Source organism: Ambystoma mexicanum, chromosome 9 (genome assembly GCF_040938575.1).
Source record: "Ambystoma mexicanum isolate Mex_15411 chromosome 9, UKY_AmexF1_1, whole genome shotgun sequence".
Taxonomy (NCBI): Eukaryota; Metazoa; Chordata; class Amphibia; order Caudata; family Ambystomatidae; genus Ambystoma; species Ambystoma mexicanum.
The window spans coordinates 1,431,131,399-1,431,143,977 of NC_090931.1; the positions used below are offsets into that span (position 1 = coordinate 1,431,131,399).

Sequence of the window (12,579 nt, forward strand, 5' to 3'; positions counted from 1 at the left end):
AATGAATAGTAATTCACAGTCAAGTTTGTGTGGAAAATCTTTGAGCTGAAGAGATTTTTTTTTTTTTAAACACAAAAGCGACTCCACCCAAGTGGAGGGAAACTCAGAGCAAATGTTGAAACAACCAGATATACAGCACCAAGAAAAATGTATACAGTAGTGGATATAAAAGGAACTGTTACCTGTGGAAATAAGTCCAGACAGGCAAGTAAGTCAGGCAGTAGCAAATCTACGGGAAGTACCAAGAAAGGACTGTTTGCTGGACAAAGAAGGAACTACAAGGCTAGGTAACCTTGTAACTAACAGGATTGTTGTGAGCCAAGAAAGAAACAAAGACACGTTAGGCGAAGAAAAATTGGCATAGCATTGAAGAATCCTGGGGGAAGGCAATCACCCTCTGGAACCAAGGTTCTGTTACCTTGAAGAACCTTTATGTTGGAGCGGTTCTATTTTTCATTTTTGAACACTTTCTGAAATCACCAGGTTAAAGACTTTTCCCTTTTCACCTTACTATTGGATTCATAGTGTGAGGGCCAGGATAGAAAGTGGAAACAAGGACGGTTTTCACATCTTGACAGACCGATCCTTTGGTTTTCGGTAGGGAAATTCCTGAGCAGGGTCAAAGGCCTTTTCACAACCAGTTTATGGCAATAAAAGTCCTTAATCAAAAACATGGCAACTTTGTGTCCGACTCATTTCTGACTCCTCAGGCCACGCGGCCAAACAAATAGTGTGTGACCTAATAAAGTGTATCTTTACAGTATGCCACGGTCGGGTATTCTTTTGTCGCGCCTGTTGGGACCAATTGTACTATCCTGCTAGAGCTTGGCTGCTCGAGCTACCACTGGAGAGAGGGGTCTTTTCCTTTGGCTGACAGTGTTCCACCATTAGGTTAGCTAAAACAGCTCTCAGGGGGTTGTGCAATAATTTCCCTGACGGGAGAGTGAGGGAAAGTGTGACCGGGCGACTGCTTGAAGGAAACAGGCACCACTCATTTTTATCATTTGAAGATACCCCTTAGAAAGTCCCAGAGGGAGTTCGGTAGAGAAGGTCTCCAACTAAGCCTTTCTGCTGGCTACTGTAGATGGGTGTTCCTGGTCGCTAGTGTTCCTGTTCAACTTGTGTTTCAGGGAAGTGTTCTCAGCCAAATACAATGTCTACATCATGCAGCCTTATTGGACAAGCATGGGTTTGGCAATCTAAGCCATGACTTTCCAGATCAAATTTCAAAAAGGTAGTGTTTTTCTATGATGCATATTGCCCTCAAATATTCATTACACATTGATTGCGTGATCTATTCACTGTAGTTCCGCAAAATTATTTGTGTAGCATCTTGTTTGGGAAATTTCTCATAAATGTGTTAATTCCCTTCACCTTAGAAACCCCCAGCAATGTTGCTGGATTTTGAGGACTTGATTTTACGTGGAGAGAGTGCGCCCTTTTTTCCCCCCACACATGTGCGTTTTACTCTTGTGTGCTTTGATTATGGAGTTTTAGACAACTCCATAGGCATCATCTTTTCATGTGTGTCACACAGCACCATCAGTGCAGTGCACAAGGGAAGCCTTTTAGGCTGTCCCAAGGTTTAAATACCTTCGCTGCGATAAACTACTGTTTCCCAGAGAAAGTAAAGTGAAACTGACTACTAGTCTTCAAAATTCCTAGACCCAGCACACACTACCTTACAATAGAGTGCTGGAGGGGTTACTTAGTATCCCCCATGTCTAGAAACTCCTGTAGCAATCAAATGCTACCCTTTCCTCTCGAAATGGCTGGTGGCAGTGGTTTTATAACGAACTACCATGCTTTTTCCCCCGACCACGAACACCAGTAGCGTTAAATCGCGGGAGCCATGTTTTTCAATGGCGTCTGAGGGCAGGAAGTGAGGGAGGTGCCCGAAACTGTGCACTTATTTTCCTAGGAGACCCAAATGGCCTGATTGGCTGGCAGACTGTCTGGCAAGTACAGTCACCCTGCTGGTTGAGTGGCAGCTAGGCTGGGAGAAAACTTTAAAAGGGGAGTCTCTTGGCTTGGAAGGCAGTCGACCACTGGAACGAAAGAACTTTAGACTAGCTGGAAGAGGACCGCTGCTGCAACTCCTGGACCATTGGTTTGCCCGGTGAAGCCCTGCTGCAGGTCCGAATCGCCAAGTTCGACAGAGAAGCCCTTCAAGGACGACGTCTCCATTTGAGTTGGTGGGATCAATCAACTCGTAAGCCACCTGGATACCATTCTCGGAGCTGGTTGTATTTAGAGTGCTGCATGAAACCGAATAGCCAGGGAGAAGGGCACCAGTTTGTGTGCTTGACTACAGCTACCGGAATCGAAGATTTGCCTTTGCCAGCTTTTTTGACCAGTCCCGGTGCAGGGCAGAGTCCCAGACGTCCTCCCTCTTCTCCCCACGACTGATGCTCAGGAACAGCGAGATCTGCAGGAAATGCCAGGAACAGACCATTTTCTTCATTGTAAGGTACTGTGAAAACCCAATTAAGAGAACTTACCCCTCACTGCGAAAGTGCATGAAACTTTGGCAACTTGCAGGCCTATTCAGCTTGTGACCCTACATATGAATCTTTTTACAAACTACTTCTGAGAACTTTGGAAAAGACTTTTCCGTTTAACTTCCAGAACTGCTTTATCCTATGCAAGACTTCAGCCCATTGACTTTGGCCTAACCTATTGCATTGAATCAACTCCTCTGGTGAACTCAAACTATTTGCACTGTTTTAGAGTAACTAATATTTGTTTTATTAACTTATGCCTTTTTGCTCCTACTTCAAATGCGCCGAATGCCATTTTGCTCTTCCTTCAAAGTAGTTTAAATACCTCAGAACCTGATCTTGTGAAGTACTGAAGTATATTTGTGGGATATAGATTGCCTCCTAGTGAATGTTTTATAAATGACTGAAATAAATTAATACGTTTTACCAAGAAACCTTGAGTATAAGAGACCATTTGAATACTTTTATAGACCTCTGTGTAACACCCTTACAGATCACATTCCCTCGTGCGATAAGCCCGACTGCTCAGCAGCGCTACCACAAAACTGTAGTACAGAGTTATACCAAAGGTTGGTTTTGCTTACACCTGTAGTCCTAGTTGTGTGTAGTGGTCCCAAAGAGTACTGCGCACAAACTTTGCCTAACACATCTACATATTTTTGGAGCTCCACATGGAGGGGCGACAGTTTGCAGATTCTCGGGCAGTAAAGCTGGGCTGTGGAGAAAATGGTAAAGGTGTCATGTGAAATTAAATACAATAACCACTTGCAACTGCATTCAAAGTTTCATAAGTCTGATAGTTCCCTGTCCTGAACTACATGCATGATGTTCTGAATAACTTATCACACAGAGCTCTCCGGTTTCCCTTGATGTGTTAGGCGGCCCTCCAGTTTTGATTTGGCTTGGAATTCTGGGACTTGAAATTTCCCTATACTTCAAATGGGATGGAAAAAAAGTTCAGTCCCAGAATTCAAAGGGGGAAAAAAGGGCTAGAGGGCATTCCGACACATGGCCACGGGAATCTTGGGAGCGCTGATCATTTAGGATGGAGAGTGAGAACACCCCACCCCCTGTGGAAGAATGGTCCTTCTCCCATGGTCAAGGGCAAGAATTTGTATATAAATACCACTACCTTAGTGTACTTGGTCCTGAAGAAAGCCTTGCTAAACTGTGGCAAAAAGATGACAAAACACGACAGGATGTTTAGGCAATGTTGTCTTTTTCCTCATAATCAAAGGTGGTTTTCTGGTCAACAATGTGACCAAACTGAAGCAATCCAGAGGCCTGCAGCCACAACACAATGTACAGGCAGTAAGTAACGGACAAGGCTTAGAACTGTTCAAGAATCATCTTAACTGCATTAACTGCTGTGCCAGCGACTGCCCTTTGTCAATAAAGGTTGAAAACTGCCATGGAATTAGCTGCACCAATGCCAAACATAAGGTTCCTCTCAAATCCTGCAACATCACCCATGATCCTTGCACCGTCGTCATTGGCAATGAGCCACTGTTATAAGACCATGCACCTGAGTGACCACTTATTTCGGTTTATAGTGAATAAGTCTAATTCAAAAAAGTCGAATGCAAAAATGTCGACAAAATAATTCAAAAGCGCTTAAAAAAAATTGTTTAATGGGGGTCACACTCCAGCTTTACTAGCTAAAGTCAAAAAAACATTCGAATTTTTTGTCCCGACTTTTTTTCTACATTTTGGGATTCGACTTTTTGCATTCGACATTATGACTGGCTACCACTAATTTCACCTCCAACCGGTAGCCTGCTGCTTTGGCTCGGTCACATCAAAACAGTGAGCCCAAAGAAAAGAATTTGGTACATGCTGAACAAACTTGTTACTATGCTGGCCACCAACAGTTTGACAGCTTTTTCAACAAAAAAGTCCAGGCCTTACTCTTGGTTTCATTATGTTAACATTGTGATTTGACCAGGTTCTAAATGTCAGTTTTAGAAACCACTGTAAAGTGAACTCGCATACATTTTGAAACGTTTCAACTACTGTGAAAGCCACTGCCATCAAAGACAGATAAAAAGGCTTCTCTGTAACTGGCCTAACCATTTCTGCTAAACCTTGGGTATATTTGAACATATGCACAGTGTGGACATTTCCTTATTCAGGCTCATTGTATGCTACCCGTAATTGGTAACCACTCTGCAGCCCTCTTAGGAGGGCAGATTTGACTGATCTGCCATGCTCAACCTTTTAAGAGTATGGCATTACACAGAGCTCTGCAACTATGGTATGGACCCATCTTCCTGAACCCTAAATAGTGTCTAGGAGAATCCTTTTAACACAACTTCCTTTTCAGTACCAAAGGACAGATGCTACATAAATGGTAATGCATCTGCTGCCCCTAAAAAGCAAGACACATTGAGTTTAAATTCAAATTGCCCATTAAAAGAGCAGAGAACAAAATAATATCTCTGGAAGCCTCTCCCCTCCTCCCTCCCTACCCCGTCCCATCTTGCGATCAATTTTCACCACAGCACACTCTGGGAAACCAAAACGAGAGAAACTACTGTGCAATGTTAATGGTGTGTACACTAATGACAGTACAGCAAAACCAAGGTATGCATGCTATTTAGAACTTTAGGTAATGCAAACATTTTGTGAATACATTGGACTAACTAAAAAGTGCCCTTCACACCACAAACATTCAAAGAATGTTATCTCTGCTAAAAATGGTTTTAAAAAAATCTAGGAAACGGTCTCCAAAGTTTGATTGCCAGATGTCAACTAGCAAGGTCACAATTAAACGAAGAGCATATCAGACAACATTTCAGGTTAATGATTAGGCCAACCTCTCAATCTTGCCATACCAAGTGTCAGCAATCGGTGGGTCCAACTATGTTCTGGACTACAACCTTGGATGCCCCACACCAATGACAATTCTGGAGAGATGTAATGGGGGAGGAAATGGTAGGTGTGTAATCCACAACATTTTGAGCACCAAAGGTTGTAGACCCCTGCATAGACCAACAGTGTCAGGCTGTAAATCGGCCAACGCACTGAAAGTTGGGACATGCAACATACACAACACCATTCAAAGCACCAAACGCCACCTTTGTGATAATTGCACCCTTCATCCTTGCCTTTTTAAACAAGACAACAACAAAAAACGCAAGGGTTCAAGAAAGCCAAGGTGTCGAGATAATCCACAAAAAGCATGAGGTTTTATATTTTAGTACAGCTTTAAATTGCCCTGGTCTTAGACACCAGTATTCCAATCCTTGGCACTGTGTGATTTTGTTAGCAATTTCCACTGCAACCAAACTGGCCCCATTGGCACATCATTGTGCCATACATCCCCTTCCTCTCACCGAATTAAAACCCAAATATTTTTTGCATACCTGTGTTCCTGCAAGCCCACTCCGGGAGGGGAAGAGGAGAGAGGAACAGTCCCTTTGCTTCCAAGTGTTGCATTTCCAGGCGAGGTTTTAATAGACATTTTAGCTGTGGAGCCCAGCGGCTTCCTGAGTGGCGTTTCAACTTTGCTCTCCGGGTTCCCTCTGCGTGTGGGAGTCTAAAAATCACCAGCAACAGATTGGTTATTCTAAAACATCAAAATGAACCAAAGAGGAACCAAGCACCCATTCAGAATAAAGATGCTTTAATCTACATGGTGAAATTACCAATTTAATACGATTGCTCACTAAGCATCAGGTTCATTGTAAAATCAGAATGAACATTAACTTTCAAAGCGATAGAGGAAAAACATTCATGCAAGTATTACCAAGAGAGGATGTAATCCATTAGAACCCTGAGCCGTGTGGCAGGGTTTAAGAACTGACCCCGTGAAGAGGGTGTGTGGACCTCTCCCAACCTAGGGCAGGCAGCATACTAGGGTACTTACCAGAGACAGTCAAGGGAAAGAGGCAACTGGAGGAAAGGGGGGCAGATGAGCCAAGGGAAAGGCTGGGGTGGTGTTGGAGAGATGAACTGGGGGCAGAGAGGGAGGGGACACATGTGACTGGTTGCCAAGAGTCTATTGTAATTTACTCACCTGCTTTATTTCTTACTATCATACTATTGTGCGTTTAATGTTCTAGTTGATACTGAATTTCTATTAATACATATTGCCTTGTGTATGAACTATTTTGGATAGAACCTAAAGTGTGTAAGTGTTTCCATGGATCCATGTATTTTCTGATATCTTTGTACTGTTTCACAGATCACATTCCTCCTCATAAGGAAGGTCTGGCTGCTCTGACATTCTACCAACCTTGCGGACATTCTACCAACCTTGCAAAGTACATGCCCAGATTAGATGTTGGGGACCTGAAACCAAGGGACTGGTCTTGTATAGTCTAACCACAAGTGGGCTTTAGAAAAAACACAGGAGGAATGGCAGAAGGTTTAAAATGTCCTTTTAGCAATAGGTGCAGAGAGGTCAGGGGTTAAAAGAAGATTATGGTGGAAACAATGGAGTTAACAAATAAGTATGGTGGGATATTAGTATTAGTTGCTGGGAGAAGGGGGAGATAAGATCCAAAGACTGACCCCCAGTGTGGGTTGGTAGTTTTAGGTAGAGTGGAGAGCATGGTCAATAGGCAAAGGCCGAAGTTCAGATTTCTGAGAAGTGGTTGTAGAGGGAAGGTTTAAGTCTTCTAAGATAATGAGGATGTTTAGTGGAAAGGGAATCAAGGAGTTGCCAGAGTTGATCAAATAATGGTCCGGTGGGACCAGGGGCAATAGATTGAGATGTGAACCGAGTGATGGGGAGCAATAGTAGAGATGGTTAATTCAAAAGGGGGTAGAAGATGATGTGGCATTGGAGATTTGAGGGGCAATGAGGTGGAAAGATTAGATGTCTGAAGCCTCAACCTCCGGCAGTCAAGGAGAGTGAACGAAGGCTAATTTAATGTCATGTAGGGCCGCAAAGCTGGCAGTGTCAGATGGAGAAATTCTGGTTTCGGCGATAACAAGTTCTGGGGGAGGAGAGCTGGCATGAAAGTCAGTGAAAATGAAGTTGTTGCACACATTCCAGAGTGCCATGTTAGTTGATGCAGTAAGGCACAGTAGAGAAGTTAGTCTGATGATGAGCAGTGTTAAGGATTTCAATCAGGCGACGCACACCTTAGTCTCAGCTAGTATGCAGTACGCAATTGAAATGTTTACGTTTTATGTTAGATTCAATATTGAGATGGTACACCACTCCTATCACACCCCCTTTTCAAATACCCTGGGTCACGATGGACCATGAACCAGGCTGGTTGATAAATATTTTATTTGAAAATTAAAAGAAATACAATTTTTAATTTGGGGCAGCAATCACCAATGGGGTGAGAATAGGAATGTATGCAATGCACTTACTTAAACCTTCTATTGACACATCTACAAAACACCAGGGAATAGGAGCACTTTTAGTTAAGATGGCACTCTAGTTCAAATTTCCCCCTGCAATGTTCCCTCAACCCACAAATAATCAATTTTAAATGGATAAACAGAAACAGCAGGTAATCAGGAATGACAAATAGAAAACAGAATTGAAATCCGACCTTCCCCCACCCCCCCACAAAGAGAAACAGATTTCAAACACTGGCAATGCTAAAAATGACTCAAATGGATTAATGAATGTGTGTAAAAACCTTGAAACATGTATTCCGCACTACAGCAACCATGTAACAGTACAAACAATCACAAGCAATGTATAACCAAGAGCATACAGTTCGAAAATTAGTCGCAGGGTTTTAAAACATGTTATAGCAATTGACACGTTGGAAACTTGCAAACTTTTGCAATTCCCGCCTGAATTTACCAAAATGGTAAATAAAAACGGGTGAAATATTATGTTGGGGTGTAGCTATAGATCATAAGTACAATGTGGAAGTGTAATTAGATCTCTAGCTGGTAAATTGAGTGAGTTAGGCAAGATCTAAAAAGGCAGGTTTTGAATAAAATGGAGCAGTGAAAAAGGAAAGGAAACCCATTTTTGACAAGAACAGTTTTACTCTACACTAGAGCATTCAGACTAGGATACCAAGGAGGGACACAGTAAGCTCTAGAGTTGATTCGCGAATACAACCCTAGGTCCCCAGTGCCCGCCCTGGCTGAACCAGTCCGATCACTCGAAATAGGTTTAATAGTTAGGATTTACACAAGACAAATACTATAGGGATGGCGCTAGCACTAGAAATCAATGGCAGGGTTTCAAGAATAATTCTGACAATATTCCAAGTTATAAGGATAAGATGACTTCGAGAGGGGAACCAAGGACCAGGCAAGGTATACTATGGTTTTCTATGGTTCCTCTTGATACTCAGTCCAAAATCTAAAAAGTTGACAGTCAGCGTTTATGGTCACCACACGGATGTGGTCTCACAAAGGACAGCCGGACAAAATCAGCGGGACAGGATCAGCTGGGCATGGACTAGTTACTGGGTAGCACTTCTGGACTGGCAATTCTGGTCACTGGATAATATAGGTAATCCGGGTAGCAGGATGGCAGCAGCATGCAGTGAGTGGCGGCAAGCCGAGCTGGATCAGGATGCCAAAATTACCACAGTTTTTACCTCTGGTTATTTGGGAATTTTAGTGGTTTTCTGAATTTGAGGCCTTACTGGAGCATGATCAGCAATGCTTGGCCTTGTAGTTGGGATCTGGAGTCTGGCTAGATGACGGGTACAGGAACGCAGCGCAGGAAAATCAGGAAGTGTGTCTAGGGTCTTATCAGGAACCCTTATTTATAGTGCAAAATGACATCAAGAGGCTGGGCAGGGTTAACTACGCACGTCCCTAAACTACTTGGCTTGGGCAGGGGAGCTAGTCTGCGCCTCGCTCTCAGTTGGTTGGATTTCTAAGGGAATAATGTCAGGTTTATGAGGCGAGTTTTACAATGTCCAGAAACTCACATTTACTTCACTGAAAATCCGATTTTGCCAAAAACATACATTTCTTCAATTGCAATCTCTTGGCAATTTATACACAAAGTTTACATATTATGGGCAGCACAGATCGGCCAATCCTCAGGTTTGTGTGACCTTGTTTCGCCTTTGATGCATTTTGGAAATTTTAAACATAAAAGATTAAAATTACCCGATTTGGGAGGGGATGGGGGGACGTGGCCAACAGTGAAATGTGGAAAACGTGTGCCTCCGGAGATCCCGCGGCTTACATCCTGACTGAGAACGCCAGCCTGAACATACCTGCCGACCCCCAAAAGACACCCTCCGGTGCGCAAAGGCTTCGAGCATACACGCTCGAAATTAGCTCATAACACGCCGGGGATGTAAGACGGGGGGCCGGTGAAAGTGGCGCTGATTCCACCCAACAAGCAACCAAGATGGCCGCCGTAGCATTGGGCGCGCTCTAAAGTAGGGAAGCGGGCCATACCCCGGCACCCGGCGATTGCCAAAGCGGGTACCAGGGTGCTGCAGGCGATCGCGGGCCCAGGAGTGAGGACCGACACGGCAGACGCCAGCCCGCAGGAGTGTGTCCTGGGAGGGGGGGGGGGGGGGGGGGTGTCATCATTGGAGCGAAGGCACGAAGGCGGGGTTCCGGTGGAGCACTGAACGGTGGCACAGGGGATCCGATCCACCCGTCCAGGTGCAGGAAGGCGGGAGCTACTTAAACCAACAAGCGCTGTGGCAGCCTGAAACAGCAAAGGCTGCCCCACCGGTGAGTGCCTGCGCTGCGGCCCCATGCGCATGAGGGACGCCCGTCTGCTCTCCCGTCCGGGAAAGCCTTCAGGAGCGGCCGGGCTTCCAGCAGTGAGGGAGAGACGTGGGAGCCTAGCCCGGCCTTGGTCCACCGGGACCGCCGCGCAGGCGACTGAAGATCTGCGGCTGCTGACGCGCAATTCCTATGGTGCTCGACCGGGGCCCCAGCTGCCTGGGAGGTCGTGGGGCGCACCGCACATAAAGAAGCCCATTGCGGCAACACGACCCCCCCCCCCCAGGCAGGACAACATTGCCAGCGCGGGGAGATCACTGGGAAACAAGCGGCGAGGGAAGACCCGATAAGTTATAGCCCATCAGGGGAACACCGCCCGCCGGGTCCAGTAGCTTCTGCCCCAGAGGCCTGGACTGCAGTATACTTAGAGCAGGAATGTGTGGGTAATCCATCGGAGGGCAGAATATGGGGAAGGCACATTAGGGGCAGAACTTTGAGGACAGTGCATTACAAGTGCAATGCGACAATTTGGTAAAATAACGAAGTGACTGAGCTGGCCCTCACAGAACAGGCTGCTTCTGCGCCTCCCATACCCACATAGGTGAACTGGTTTGAAGCTCCCGGCTAGACAGGGCACCGCGGGTGCCAGAGAAGGTGTTCAATCGTTGTACTGCAAGCATCCATAGACGGATGACATCTTCCTATGAGGCAACGGAAGGCAGGACTGGAACACACATGTGAGACAATAGCCTCCTGCTGAAGGCCGGGGAATGCGAAACAGAGTTGCAGACCCCTGGGTTGCACTGGTCACTGGAGGGGACCACAGCCCGAACATATACAACCGCATAAAGATACAACACTAGTGATCAAGCTGCATCGAGGGTGGCATCTGTGAAGCTCCCGGCTGGACAGGACACTGCGGGTGCCAGAGTTGGTGTTCCTCAACCGTGGTATTGCAAGCATCCATAGATCGATAACATCTTTACTGTGAGGCAACGGAAGGCAGGACTGGAACACACGAGACACTAGACCTCTGCTGAAGGCCAGGGAGTCCGAGACTGAGTGGCGGACCCCTGAGTTGCACTGGTCACTGAGGAAGACCATAGCCCGAACATAAACAACCGCATAAAGGTACAACACCATTAACCAAGCAGTATTAGAGGCAGCAACTGTGCAGTGGGGTCCTTAACAAGTGAAGATCGGCCTGCAAAACAAAATCAGTGCAACGAGACCCCTCGAGCAGCAGGACAGATCTTTAGGAACAGGAACGCGCCCGCAGGGTCTGACAGGAAGCATGGGGAAAGCCAAAACTAGGAGGCCCGCCATGCAGAATCGGATTGACCAGTATATGGTCCCCCATCGCAGTCCCCCGAACATCAACCGCTACCTTCTGAGGAGACAGACGTCGCACCCGCACTCTCCCTAAGAGACGTCATGGCAGCCATAGCGGACTGCCGCTAATCGATGGAGCAAAAGATGGACGGAATTAGCCTGATGTGTCCCTCCTCCGACACGACCCACAGAAGCTGTCAGCGCGCACTGGGGAGGCAGAACAGCGTATCTCTAATACAGAAGACGAGCTACACAACGTACAACAACAACTCCTAGGAGTCTCAGCCAAGCTCAAGATCCTGGAGGCCAGGGTCGAGGAGGGAGAGGGAAGATCCAGGCGGAATAATATTCGAATCCTTGGTATTTCCGAGAAAGCCAAAGGACTGTATGGAACTTTTCCTGGAGCAGTGGCCAACGGATTTGTTCGACCAGCAATCCTTCTCAAAATTCTTTTCTATATCGAATGCCCACGGGTAGACCAACACCCGGCGCTCCCCCCAGTATGGTGATAGCGAAGCTGTTAAATTACCGTGATCGAGACGCACTCCTACACCTAGCACGAATCAAAAGGTACGATCACCTTCAATGGCTTAAGGATAGCCTTCTTCCCAGACTACACTAGGGAGGTACAGAGGGAGAGGCAATCTTTTGAAAAGCTTAAAAGGCAACTGCGAGCAATGGGAGTCAAGTACGGCCTGCTTTTTCCTGCCCAGTTGAAAATATAGTAGTGCGCAGGCACTCCACTTCGATGACCCTAAAGAAGCCTGGCGATGGGCGGAGCAACATATAGAAGGGGACTGGTCGGCACCTCGAGGTAAAGGTAGAAACCCCAGACCACCAGCAGAGCAACATCAAGAGCCGGACCAACCACCCCAACCAGACCGCCCAGCGGACGAAGGGGACTGACCCCTGGTTTGAACCCCACTGGCGAGATAGATCATGCAGGCAGGTATGGCACTGAATTATGGACTGTGTAGAACTATGTCACAGTACTTTAAACACAGCGCTTTACACATTCATGATGCAGCAAGCGGAGGCACATGGCCCTCGCACTCGGGGAGAAAGAGGAACTCCCACCGCCCCCGCCCCCACAACAACCTCAGTTATTGGGAACAGGTTA

The 12,579-nt window shown here is 46.2% G+C and overlaps 1 protein-coding gene across 3 annotated transcripts in view; it reads right to left on the reverse strand.

Annotated features, from left to right (window-relative positions):
• The window catches only part of USP37 (ubiquitin specific peptidase 37), a 724,569-nt gene that overhangs the window by 628,511 nt on the left and 83,479 nt on the right, over window positions 1-12,579 (reverse strand). For all 3 annotated transcript variants that reach the window (XM_069616844.1, XM_069616843.1, XM_069616845.1), the window contains one exon: window positions 5,867-6,039. In XM_069616844.1, the coding sequence (XP_069472945.1) occupies window positions 5,867-6,039 (173 nt within the window). The remainder of the gene's footprint in view (window positions 1-5,866; window positions 6,040-12,579) is intronic.